Source organism: Grammomys surdaster, unplaced genomic scaffold (genome assembly GCF_004785775.1).
Source record: "Grammomys surdaster isolate TR1022 unplaced genomic scaffold, NIH_TR_1.0 125408, whole genome shotgun sequence".
NCBI lineage: Eukaryota > Metazoa > Chordata > Mammalia > Rodentia > Muridae > Grammomys > Grammomys surdaster.
The window spans coordinates 234939-249030 of NW_021620278.1; the positions used below are offsets into that span (position 1 = coordinate 234939).

A 14092-nucleotide genomic window follows, 5' to 3' on the forward strand; every position below is an offset into this window, starting at 1 on the left:
TGTGTGTGTGTGTGTGTGTGTGTGTGTGTGTGTGTGTGTGTGTGTGTATGTGTGTGTGTGTGTGTGTGTGTGTGTGAATACAGATGCCTAGAGAGTCCAGAGGTGTTGAGACCTTGGAGCTAGAGTTACCAGTGGTTGTGAGCAGCTAGAGGTAGGTTCTGAACTTGGGTCCTCTGCAAGCTATCTGAGAGCCATCATTTCAGCCTTGCTACTGATTTCTTATTTAATTCTTCATGGTGCCAGAAAAGGATCTTTGAAGCTATCTGAGAGCCATCATTTCAGCCTTGCTACTGATTTCTTATTTAATTCTTCATGGTGCCAGAAAAGGATCTTTGTCCGATTTCAGGTTTTTTTGTTTATTTGTTTTTTGTTTTTCAGTAGTAAGACTTGGTTTATGACCTATGACATGGTCCTAGGAATTTATCATGTGTGCTTGAAAAACATGTATCCTTGTTCTGTCAGATGGAATGATACGTGCGTATATTATGTTTAAATAGTTTGTGGTGGTGCTCAAGCACTTTGTTCCCGTATTGACTTTCTATCTGATTGTTGTAGAATCAACAATATTAATATTAAATGTGTAGCACTGAGCTACTTTTTTTTCCTGTTTTTCTGAGGTTTCTATGTGTAGCCTTGGCTATCCTAGAACTTATACTGTAGACCATATTGGCCTTGAACTCGGAGATCTGCTTCCTGAATGCTGAGATTAAAGGCACCATAACAACGCAGCTTGAGATAGTTTTTTAAAAGACAGATTGTTTTTATTTTATGTATAAGAGTGCTTTGCCTTCATGTGTCTGTGCATACTGTGTATGTGCCTGGGGCCTATGGAAGACTGAAGTGGGCATCAAATTACAGATGCTTGTGGGTTCTGGGAATGGAACCCAGGGAGTAGCAGCCAAAGCTCTTAAGTGCAAAGTCATCTGTCCAGCCTCTGTTTTAATTACTAAGTGAAGATTTATTTCAAGCCCTGAAGCAGATCCAGACTAAATAAAATGATACCGTAATTTCTTATTATATGCAGACACGTAATACAAAGTTTCTGAAATCGAGACAGGCAAGCCCTGAGCCATATGACCTGAAACTTCCCACAGCAATATCATTCAACAAAGTGTAAGGTGACATCATTAGTGGACTGCCACACACTTAATGAGAATGTAATTAGCAAGAGTCTCAGATCAAACAGACACAATCTGTTTTTATGCTTTCTGTGTTTGTTTTCACTCTTCTTACGTCCATGGAACACTCTGCTCCACTCAGGAAGGAAATCTCTACAACTTAAAATTACAGGGCACTCAAGATGGTTCAGCCAGAGAAGGTGCTTGCCATGAACCGTGATGACCAGAGATGGATAACTGGGACCCACATGGTAGAAGAGCTGACTTTCAAAAATTGTCCTCCGACCTCCACAGTGTGTCAGGAAGGGCACCACCCCCAAATACACATAAATGAATAATGGTTGTTTGTTTGAGACAGGGTTTCTCTGTGTAAGCCTTGACTGTCCCAGAATTCATTCTGTGAATCAAGATGGCCTTGAACTCAGACATCCACCTGCCTTTGCCTCAGCAGTGCTGGAATTCAAGGTATAAACATCTCTCCCAGCTAAAAAATTTAAATTCTATTTTCAGGGTTCTGGAAATATAGGTCAATGTCAGAGTTCTTGCCTAGCATTCATAAGACCCTGTGTTACCTTCAACATCAAAATAATCTATCTTTAAAATTTACCTTCAGGATCTGCCTTCACATCTGCCTCCTCACCAGTGCCATGGGGACCTATCTGATGGGCACATAACAATCTGTGTGTTTCCCAACTTCTATAAGAATTGCGAGTGATTATTTGTAGACTGGAGTCCCTTGCAGCTTTCTCCTACAGGAACCCCAGCTGGTTGCTCATTTGGTCATTTTCCCCTGTACCCCTTGGTGTTCCTCCTCTTCACATCCATCAATCACAATTGAAGCTAATGATAACTCATGCCATGCCTGGTGATGACTAATGTTCTCCATGGAAACGATCTTTCCTAGTTGTCCAAAGTGATGGAACACGGTTAAAAGAATGATGAACAATGCCCAGGGGAACTGTGAGAAACATTTGCATTCGACTTACAAAACATATTTATTCTTGTTGGATGTCAGAACATAGGTATAGAACCCAATCTGGTAAAGGGATATTCTGAGTGCTGGCCTCAGGGTATCCTCAATCTGGATATAGTCTTCTGCCTTACTTTCATGCTTTTGCAGATACAATCTATAGTATGTGCCAGGCAATTGTATTTAAATAGGTCTGTCCTGAGAAAGTCATGGGAAAGGGCTTCACTGTTAATATTTAGTATGTACTTACTGATGTTTATTTACATGTTTTTCTGAACTCAAGCAACCTTCCTTGGATCATTGCTTGCTTTCTTTCTTTCTTTCTTTCTTTCTTTCTTTCTTTCTTTCTTTCTTTCTCTCTTTCTTTCTTTCCTCCTTTCTTTCTTCCTTTCTTTCTTTTTTTTTGTTTGCTTCATGCATAAAAGTACACTAAAACTGAAGTAAAGTTTACAGCATAGGTGTCTGGAAGATGACACAAAGCTACTGTCAACTTTCCCCATTCTCCCAAGGTCAAAACTGGTAGTTCTACCTTAACTTCTTTTGTTTTTCGTTTCCCAAGATTATATGAGGATGTCTAAGAATTACTGAAAAGAAAAAAACATACATACATACATACACACCTATGTACTAAACATGCATGCATACGTACATACATACATACATACATACATACATACATACACATATACACATACAACACACAGTCTTAGGTTGGCTTTTACTTGATTTATTATCAAGAATGATCTTGAAATATAGATCCTCCTGCCACTATCTCCTAAGTGCTGAGCGTTCTGGAGTACAGGCATGCAACACCTCGGCTAGTTTATGCACCTCTGGGAATTGAACCCTAGGCAGGTCTCATGCATGTTCAACAAGCACTGTGCAAATTGAACAACCCAGGTTCAGTCCTAGCAAAACTCTAAGTGGTTCCTTCATTCTGGCTGAAAAGGTAAAGGTTCAGTTTCAAGCAATCCATTCCGTCGAAGCTAACACCAAGAACCTGTCCTATTTGAGAGTTTATAGTGAATGTGGGCAGGAGGACTTGTGGAACCAGTGCAGCGAGCAGCAACATAGCCATTAACATCACCACAGGGAGTGCTCTGCCTGTTTCAGTATGTGCTATGATCAGAGAAGGGCAGGGCTGAAAAGAGTTGAAATTCTTCAAATAAAAGCGCAAATAATGACCCAGGGTTAAAAGTGCTTACTGCTCTTGCAGAGGACAAACTTTGGTTCCCATCACCCACAGTGGGTTGTTTATAACTGCCTGTAGCTCCAGTTCCAATGGATAGGACTCCCTCTTATGGCTTCTGCAGGCATCTGCATGCAAGCATACACGTGCATGTGATCACAGACACATAAACATACACATACTCAAATTATTGTTTTGAGAGATTTACACATCATTTTTGTTATGTGTGTGTGTGAGAGAGTGTTTGTCTACATGTATGTAAATGTACCAGGTTTATACAGCACAAGGAAGCCAGAAGAGGACATTGGATCCCCTGGAGTTGTGTGTGAGCTGCAATGAGGACTGGGAACCCAACTCCAAACCCAGTCCCCTGCCACAACAGTAAGTGCTCTTACCCACTAAGCCTTGTGTCCACCTCAGTAAAAATAAATAAATAAATAAACTTTAAAGAACTATAAAGCTGGTGGCACATGTCTTTAATCCAAGAACTTGAGAGGCAGAGGCAGAATCTCTGTGACTTCAAGGTCAACCTAGTCTACACAGTGAGTTCAGAGACAACGAGGGGGTATGTAGAGAAATTCTATCTCAGAAAATCAAACAAACAAATAAATAAGCAATAAAAAATGTAGAAGTGTAAAGGAACTGGGGATCTCCTGGTACTTTGAAATTCCCCAGTGACAACAGTGTTAGAGTTACAACTGTACTAATACCCCTGCTATGGTGTTTTTCAGGCATAAGGAGGGACCTTAATTATTGCTTGAATGCATCTTTCCCATGCAGAACAAGAAGGCCCCACTTAAGCTGAACCACCCACTGTTTCACATTTCAGAGCAGCAGTGACTATACTCCTCTCTCTGAGCTATTTTCCCACTGTCTCTTCTTCCTTACCTTCCCTCTTTCTTCCACCCAGTTTCCAACGAGCACTTTTGTTGAATACTTCTTTTCAATCTGCCAGCCTGGAGTAGAAAATGCCTCAGGAACCACTGAGGTCGAAAACATGGCCAGGATCTGTTCCACGTCTCTTTACCTTGGCAGATTCAAGGGCGAGTAAGGCGTTAGGAGGTCGTTACATTAGCCATCTCCTCATCTCCCCTTCCTGAGTGGGTAGTAGGTGACACTCTGTCAAGCTTGGGAAGTTGAAAACAAAGCCAAAGAGCTCACTTTCCTCTGGGGAGAGTGATGTGATCTTGGATTCTCTTCTGTTGACTGTCTCCATGGTGACAGACTCTGTGCATAAATATTCTTTACCAGAAGCAGTTGATTCTGGGTGAGTAAAGCTGGCCCCACAAGCACAAGCCAAAGTGAAAAGGCACCATGAAGAAAACAGTAGTAAAAGGCCAGGTCTTTGTTGTCACCCCAAGAGGGCCACCACACTTACTTCAATCTTTTTTATTGTATTTACTTACATTCCAGATGTTGCCTCCCTTCAGGAAGGGAGTTCTTCCTGAGTTCTTCCCCCTGCCCCCTCCTCTTTGGTTCTGAGAGGGTGTTCCCCCACCCAGTCACCCACCCCCACCTCACCTAGCATCCCTCTTCCCTGAGACATCAATTCTTTTTGTTCTTTGTTTTTGTTTGTTTGTTTGTTTTTACAGCATTAAGCACAACTGAGGCCAGACAAGGCTACATATGTGCCAATGGCCATGGATCAGCCCATGTGTGCTTTTTGGTTGGTAACTTAGTCTCTGAAAGCTCTGAGGGGTTCGGTTAATTGTTCTTCCTATGGGGTTTGCAATCTCCTTCAGCTCCTTCAGTTTTTCCCCTAACTCTTCCATAGGGGTCCCAGACCTAAGTCCAATGGTTGGCTGTGAGTATTTGCATCTTTCTCAGTCAGCTGCTGCTAGAGCCTCTCAGAGGACAGCCATGCTAAGCTCCTATCTGCAAGTACAACATGACATCAGTAATAGTGTTAGGGTTTGGTGCCTGCACATGGGATGGATCCTAAGTTCTGCAGGTCACTGAATGGCCTTTCCTTTAGTCTACACAATTTTTGTCCCTGTATTTCCTTTAGACAGTAACAATTCTGGGTCATAAATTTTGAAGATGAGTGGATGGCCCCATGCCTCAACTGGGACCATATCTATCTACTGGAGGTAGTCTCTTCAGATTCCATCTTGCCACTGTTGGGTATTTTGGCTAAGGTCACCTGATTGGGTCCTGGAGCCTCTCACAGAGTCCCAGGTCTCTGGGACATTCTAGAGCTCCCCCCACCCAACCCCTGCACTGCTCTTTATGTCCCTCCATTCTCCTTTCTCCTACCTCACCCCCCCGCTTCTCTCCTGTCCCCCTCCATACCTGATCTTGCTCCTGCCTCCCCTCTCCCACTGATGTTCCTCCCTCCCTCTGCCTGCCATGACTATTTTGTTTCCCCTTCTAAGAGGGATTGAAGTATCTACACTTGGGTGTTCCTTTTTGTTAAGCTTCATATGATCTGTGAGTTGTATCATGTGTATTCTGAACATTTTGGCTAACATCCACTTATCAGCAACTATATACCATCCATGTCCTCTTGGGTCTAGATTACCTCACTCAGGATAATATCTTCTAGTTCCATCCATTGGCCTTCAATTTTTATGATGTCTTCATTTTTAATAGCTGAATAGTATTTCATCCTGTAAATGAATGAACCACATTTTCTGTATCTATTCTTTAGCTGAGAGTCATCTGGGTTGTTTCCAGCTTCTGCATAATACAAATAAGGCTGCTATGAACATAGTGGAGCACGTGTCCTTGTTATATGGTGGAGCATCTTTTGGGTATATGCCCAGGAGTGGTATAGTTGTATCTTCAGGTAGAAGTATTTCCAATTTTCTGAGGAACTACAAGATTGATTTCCAGAGTGGTTGTACCAGTTTGCAATCCCACCAGCAATGGTTGAGTGATCCTCTTTTTCCACAACTGGAATGAATTGGATACTTTTTTGAAAGCGAGTCAAATGGTAACTACGTGGTGTTGCTATCCTATGTTAAGATACTAACAGGCATTCACTCACTGTACCCCTTAATGGCTGGTACTGTAATGGTATCTGCTTTGTAGTTGAGAGCACTGAAGCACATAGAGAGCTTCAGCTGCCTAAAATCACAGGGTTACCTGTTGGGACACCTGAGAATTTCATCTATCCCAACTCGAGCTTAAATCATTGGCTTCCTGTAACTCTGCTTAAGTGGTTTCCATGAAGAATTCTGTATTATGCTTGCAGCTAACCAAAATATGGTTCATTCATTCATTCATTCATTCATTCATTCATTCATTGAGTTTTCATTCATTCATTCATTCATTCATTCATTCCATAAGCTCTTCACTTTATCTATCTTAGGTGTCATGATGGTTTGAATAAAAATAGCCCTCATAGGCCCATAGGGAATGCCACTGTTAGGGGGTATGGCCTTGTTGGAGGAAGTGTGTTACTTGGGACTGGCTTTGAGGTCTCAGATGCTCAAGCCAGGCCACTGTTTCACAGTTTCCTGCTACTGCCTCCAGATCACGATGTAGAATTCTCAGATACCTCTCCAGAAACTTGTCTGACTGCATGTCACCATGCTTCCTGACATATTGATATGGACTAAACCTCTGAACTGTAAGCCAGCCCCAATTAAATGCTGTCCTTTATGAAAGCTACCATGATACTCTGTTATGCTTGCAGACAGGAGACAGTTATGCTAGCATAACTGTTCTCTGAGAGGCTCTACCCAACAGCTGACTGAAACAGATGCAGAGACCCATACCCAAACATTGGACAGAACTTGGGATATCCTGTGAAAGAGTTGAGGGAAGGATTGAAGGACCCGAAAGAGATAGAGACTTCTCGAGAAGTCCCAACAGAATCAACTAACCTGAACTCTTGGGAGATCCCAAAGATTGAACCACCAACCAAAGAGCATACATGGGTTCCAACCTTTAGCCCTGCCCCTTCTGCATATATGTAGCAGAACTGCAACTTGATCTTCATGCAGGTCCTCCCTTCCCCCCTCCCCCCACAAACTGGAGCTGAGGCTTTTCTTGACTCTTTTATCTGCCTGTAGATTCTGTTCCCCTAACTGGTCTGCCTTGTCTGGCCTTAGTGGGAGAGGATATGCCTAGAGCTGCAATGATTTAATGTGCCAGTGTGGGTTGGTGCTTGGGGATGCTTTCTCCTTCTCAGGGGAGGGAAAAGGGAATGTGGGGAGGAGCTGTGAGAGATGCTACAATCTGGATGTAAAGTGAATAAAATAAGTAAATTAATGGAAACAAAAAGGGTTGCTATGGTCGTAGTGTCTCTTCACAGCAATAGAAACCCAAACTAAAACAAGTGTTAAGGTGAAGTTGCAATGCATTAGTGAATACACCTTGGCTCAGTTCAATGGGACAGAATCCACTATCTTGATTATTCTCTGGGCCAAAGGATCAGAAGCGACCAAGATAGCTATCTACAGAGGGCTGGTTCATTATAGTGGAGAATGTTTATATGATGTAATGTTCTACAGCTCTTACGAAAGCCTGGTCTAGGGCCATGTTACGTAACTCAGTGGCAGAGCACTTGCCTAACATGTGAAAAGGTCCTTAGCTTTAAATCCTAGCAAAGGAAGGAAGAAAGTGGCTGAATAGGAGAGGAAGAGGAAAGAGCAAAGAAAAAAAGGGAGGCAGATAAAAGGAACACAGTTAACCCAAAAGAGGTACTAATAAATAAAGGGATTTGTTTAAGATTGAATTTTACTTCTTTAGTTTATGTATATGGATGTTTTGCTTATATGTATGTCTGTGTACCATATCCATGATTATTGCCCATGGAGACCAGAAGAGAACATCAGATTGCCTGGGATGGGAGTTACAAAGATCTGTGAGCCAGTATGTAGATGATAGGAATTGAATCTGGGATCCTTTGGAAGAACAATCAGGGATCTTAACCACTGAACATCTACCCAGCCCTAGAAGGAAATTTTATATGAAGTAGCCACAGTGATGACACAGTTGTATTTAGGAAAATGGGATATATTTCTAATCAAAGCTCATAGATTCATGAATTCTGCATAATTCCACAGGTAAATCCTTTATTTTACAGACTACAACATAGTCCTGGAAACCATCACTAAAAATGAATGTCCTGATAGGAACTGGACCTTAGTTCAGTTCCAAGTACCTACCTGACAGCCCACAATGTCTGGAAGTCCAATTCTGTGCATCCAACATCCTCTTCTGACTTCCATGGTACACATACACACATCGAGGTAAAACATTCACAAACAAAAGTAAAATTTAAAAGAATCTTTAAGGGCTGGGGAGATATCTCAGACATTAAAAGTACTTATTGCTCTAGCAGAGGACCCAGGTTTAGTTCCCAGGACTCATATTGAGTGGCTCACAGGCACATATACCACTAGCTTTAGGGAATCTGATGTCCTCTTCTATATATCTAGATGTCTATAGATACTGCACCTATGTGCACTTAATTACACAGAGAAACATGCACACACACACACACGCACATGCACATACACACAGACACCACAATTTAAAATAATAAAGATACATAAACAAGTGTATTGATCAGTAATCTGTAGTAAAAACAAAACCCTCCTAAAATCACCAGGTAGGTCAAGGGAGAAAATTGTCAGCACTCACCAGTGTTCTGCATGCCCTCTCTTCCTCAAACCCATTCTGCACCCCAAAGACTCCAGTGTCCTGCTTTTCGTTTTCTTGTTCTTCTCCACACAGTTAGTTCCCGTGTACTTATTCTTAAACTCAGCTGTCTGGTAGAGCATGTACTTAATGTTTTCAAGGCTGGTTGGCAATTCCCAGAACCACACATAAAGAAACAAACAAACAAAAAATACTGGTTTTAAGAGTGTTTGTAAAGTATATGGATGTGTGTGTGTGTTTATGTTTATGATGTATGTGTGTGTCTATGTTTATGTTTATGATATATGTGTGTGGAGATCAGAGGACAGCTTTGTGGAATCAATTTCTCTTTCCACTTTTATGTGACCTCCAGAGATCAAACTTTGGTTTTCAGACTTGCATGGAAAATCCTTAACTCTCTAAACCATCTTTCTGATATGGAGAATATATATGTATATGTGTATGTATGTGTGTATACATATACACACATACACACACATGTACATACACATACACACACACACACACACACACACACATATATATATGCCTTATAAGATTATGTGTACTACATGAGTGCAAGTGTCTGGGGATGCCAGGAATGAGCATCAGATCTCCTAGAACTGGGGGTACAAGTGGTTGTGTGCTGTCTGATGTAGGTTCTAGGAACTGAACCTGGTTCTAGGAATTGAACTGGTATGACCAGTAAGCCCTCTTAACTGCTGGCCCATCTGTCTAGCCTGAGGTGTATCTTTAATACTATGAAAAGACTTTAAAATGTAATAAAATAATTTATTATTTAGGAATAGATTGGAACTTCCAACCTGAGATGAACATGAGCTAGTGAGTTATGGGCATATCTAGAGGAGTTGGCACACAAGGTGGGGTCAGGTGTTAAAAGCTAACAGAGAAGTGAATACCAGTACAAATATAGCCCCCAGAGACAGGCCCCCAGTGACCTACTTCCCCCCCCAGACCCCCCAGGTGCCACCTTCCTCATTTACCTCCCAATGACAAATGCCTTAAGCGATCAATACACTGCAGAAGAGCCATCACAGTTACATTCAGGGATGAAGTTCACTATTCTCCGTGACATTTTAAAATCCAATCAACTTGACAATCAAGATTAATCACTGTACTGGCTGATTTTGTGTGTCAACTTGACACAAACTGGAGTTATCACAGAGAGAGGAGACTCCCTTGTGGTAATGCCTCCATGAGATCCAGCTATAGGACATTTTCTGAATTACTGATCAAGGCGGATGGGCACTGTGAGTGATACTATCCCTGGGCTGGAGGTCCAGGTTTCTATAAGAAGGCAAACTGAACAAGCCAGGGTAAGCAATCCGGTAAGCACTATCCCTCCATGGCCTCTGCATCAGCTCCTGCCTCCAGGTTCCTAACCTGCGTGAGGTGAGTTTCATTTCTGACTTCCTTTGGTGATGAGCAGCAATGTGGAAGTGTAAGGTGAATAAACCCTTTCCTCCTCAACTTGTTTCTTGGTCATGATGCTTTATGCAGGAATACAAACCCTGACTAAGACAATTACCACAGTACCATCTCCTGATACCCAAGTATAAACCATTTCCATACTACAGTCTCCCTTTCCCTTTCCCTCTCCTTCCCTCCCTCCCTCTCTCCCTCCCCCCTTCTCTCCCTCTTTCCCTCCCCCTCTCTCTAATAAAGTCTAAACTTGCAAGTTTGTGCATGTGTGCATGCATGTGTGTCAGTTTTGTGTGTGTGTGTATGAGTGTGTGTGTGTATGAGTGTGCGTGTGTATGAGTGTGTGTGTGTGTGTGTGTGTATACATGAGTTCAGGTGCCTGTGGAAGCCGGAAGACTGTGTAGGACCTCTTGGAACTAGAGTTACAGACAGCTGTGAGCTACCACGTGGGTGGGGGAAACTGATCCTGGACGTTTACAAAAGCAGTTAGTTTTCTTTTTCTTTTTTCCTCATAAATTTATCAGTTTATTCACTTTACATTCTGATCTCTGCCCCATGTCCCCTCACACTGTCCCTCTCCCCACTCCCCTCCCCTTCTCCTCTGAGAGGTAGGAGGTCCCGCTTGGGTAGCCCCCTACACTGGACATCATGTCTGCAATTCTAGGTGCAGCTCCCACTGAGGCCAGACAAGGTAGCCGAGTTAGAGGAATGGGATCCACATTCAGGTAACAGCTTTAGGGACAGCCCCTGCTCCAATTGTTGAGGGACCCACATGAGAGCAGCCACTATCTGTAACTGCTGGACTATCTCTCCAGCCCCACTAGGGGCCTCTTTATAATCATTATATTGAGTGGAGCTACAACCAGGCTGTGACTCCATGTGAGGGCCTCTGTCACCTTCTCCCAATGCTGTGAAATCTCATTAGTTGCCATCATGGTGGGAATAGTTACATCACAGAATTACACACGCAAATGCAATTGTGAGGATTAATCTTCGTTGTCAACTTGATTGGCTCAGAATCCACTAAGCGACATGCCTCTCGGTAGGTTTGTGAGCATATGTCTAGGAGGGATTAGCTGAGGGAAGAGACCATCCCCCACAGTGGGCAGCACCTATCAGCCTTGGCCCAGAAGTAAGGAAATCTGAGAGAAAGGCAGGGCTGCTCATGCCTACCTTCACTTCTTGCTTTTGAGTGCTTCTGTCCATTGTTGCCGCTGCTGTCCTCTGCTCCCGGCTTCCAACCAGTGGCCCCACCAGGAGTCCTCCACACCTTCAGCACCAGACTAGGACTGCCGAGGCATCCAGCAATATGGCCAACAGGTTCTCAGCCTCTTCAGCATGTAGACAGCCATTGTTGGGCTACCCAACCTGCATCGTGTAAGCCAACCTGATACAACCCTTTGAAACACATATTCATTCCGTTGGCTCTGTCTCCACCTAATAGAGCTGTACATTAGGGTATATTGATCGACTATTTCTCAGACAGCTACTTATCTTTTCATTTGTCACATTAGAAATTGGAACAGAAAACTTAAATAGACTTTTTAATTTTGGAATAATAAAAGCAAATCACATAATTAATTTTACTTCCCCAAACAAAAATGTGTGAGATGAATGGCATGGTTTTTTGTATTTATTTCTTGCAAATGTGCTTAATCCCTGCATTGATAAGAGTGGGTGGAATTCTCATTCATCTATATTCATCTGTTGTGACTTATTTTTGTTTGTTTGTTTTTGTGGTTTTGTTTTCTTTTTGAGATAAGGTTTCTCTGTGTAGCTCTGGCCGCCTTGGACTTCACTATGTAGACCAAATTGGCTTTGAACTCAGAGATCTGCAGTCCTCTGCTTCCTGAGTGCTGGGATTAAAGGTATGCACTGTCACAGCCCAGCATGACAGTGTTTTGTTCAAAGAAGGAAGGTAAGCTTCAGAACCTTACATCCATACATAATTGAACTGAGAGAAGCCTTTATATAGCCTTTGTAGCTAACTGTGAAATTTTTGTTTTGTTTTGAGACTGGATCTTACTATGTAACCCTGGATGTCATGGAACTTGCTACATGGATCAGGTTGGCCTCAAACTCCGAGATCAATCTGCCTCTACCTCGTAAGTGCTGGGATTAAAGGCTTGCACACTGAATGTACTGATATGTTCTTTTTTGTCATGGAGGCATATAAATACGCATATATCCCAACGTCCTGAAACAGATAAAAGAATCCTCCCTCACCATTCACCATGAATTCCCTTTGGTCAGTTCTGAGTTTTATGCTAGGGGGCTGAGTCTAGGTCCAGGAGACAGAGTTTGAAGGCTGAATTAATCACAAGTAGTTAATGAAGATTCAGCCATTTCTTTAAGACACCTGAAAAGCTAGAAACAGACACATTCAGAGAGCTTCTGGGTTGGCAAGCAGATCTGGGCTTTCAAAAAGTGTGACGTCCCCAAATACCTTGCCCAAATTCATGATAAGAGTTCTGAACAGACGCCAGCAGGATGGCTCAGTGGGTTGAGGCACTTGCCAACAAACTCAATGGCCTGAGTTCTGTCCCATGACTCCCTTGGTGGAAGAAGAGACTTGATGGCCTTGGCTTATCTTCTGTTTTCCATAACCAATGAGCCATCTCTCCAGCCCATCTTTCCTGACTTTTATTGTTACTTCAGAGAAAATAATCAACAATCAAAGTACTAATTCTTTTAAATTTTTCTTTTGTTATTTCAGTTCGTATATATGATGTACGTGTTTGAACATGTATATATATATTTTTTCCTTCCACAGTGAGTCCCGAGGGTCACACTCAGGTTTTCCAAGTTTTGTGGAAAATGCTTTTATCCCATGAGTCATTTTACCTGGCCCTGTTAATTATTTTAAGCAGTTGTGTTTTTGAGTTGTTTTTAAATTTGTGTGTGTGTGTGTGTGTGTTGTGTATGTGTGTGTGTTTGCAAGAGAGACAGAGAGAGAAAGAGACAGAGAGAGAAAGAGACAGAGAGAGAGAGAGAGAGAGAGAGAGAGAGAGAGAGGGAGAGGGAGAGGGAGAGGGAGAGGGAGAGAGAGAGAGAGAGAGAGAGAGAGAGAGAGAGAGAATATATGCATGAGAAAGTGTAAGTATTCATGCCACAGTAGCATAAGAAGGTCAGAGGACAACTTTCAGGAGTCATTTCTCTCCCCCCACCCTGCCAAAAATTGATTTCAGGACAGAGTGATAGTATCTTCCTCCAGAGATAAGCTTCAGCCATATGTGCATATGAGGAGTTAGAAGCCACTTTAATTCAATCCAGTCATTGTGTAATCAGAACAGCATGTGCCCAAGACTATCAAAGAGGAATTGCAGTGTGCCACGCAAAGCACCCTGGGAAAGAACCTACCACTTCTAGGACAGAGGCAATTCAGAGAACACAACATCTACAGGAAGAACTAAGGGTTAGGTCAGAGGCAATTCAGAGAACACAACATCTACAGGAAGAACTAAGGGTTGAGCACTCCATTAACTTTTGCTTCTATTCCACAGGACCAAGCTAAGCCATTAACCCTACCAGGGGCTTTGCTGTGAACCCGATAAATAGTCCCTCTCTCAATATGTCTGATGGAAGCATGAATCTAATCACAGCTCCCACTAAGGATGTAAGCATTCCTTGTATGAACATTCAGGTGTATTAGAATTGAGCTCCTCTGTTGTCAAGCAGGAAAACTAAGAGATTAGGAGGGGAAGCAAATGGCCATCTGCCTCCCATGAGGCCTTGCAAAAAAAAAAAAACAGTAAGAAAGACCAGAGTCTGTTTTCATCA

The 14092-nt window shown here is 42.5% G+C and overlaps 1 protein-coding gene across 2 annotated transcripts in view; it reads right to left on the reverse strand.

Annotated features, from left to right (window-relative positions):
• The window catches only part of CUNH1orf158 (chromosome unknown C1orf158 homolog), a 17122-nt gene extending 12666 nt beyond the window's left edge, over positions 1–4456 (reverse strand). Inside the window, exon 1 of one of the 2 annotated variants that reach the window (XM_028786015.1) lies at positions 4166–4456. In XM_028786015.1, the coding sequence (XP_028641848.1) occupies positions 4166–4276 (111 nt within the window). In that variant the 5' untranslated portion in view covers positions 4277–4456. The remainder of the gene's footprint in view (positions 1–4165) is intronic. The other variant, XM_028786016.1, reaches the window with a different exon arrangement.
• Between the last annotated feature and the right edge of the window lie 9636 nt (positions 4457–14092).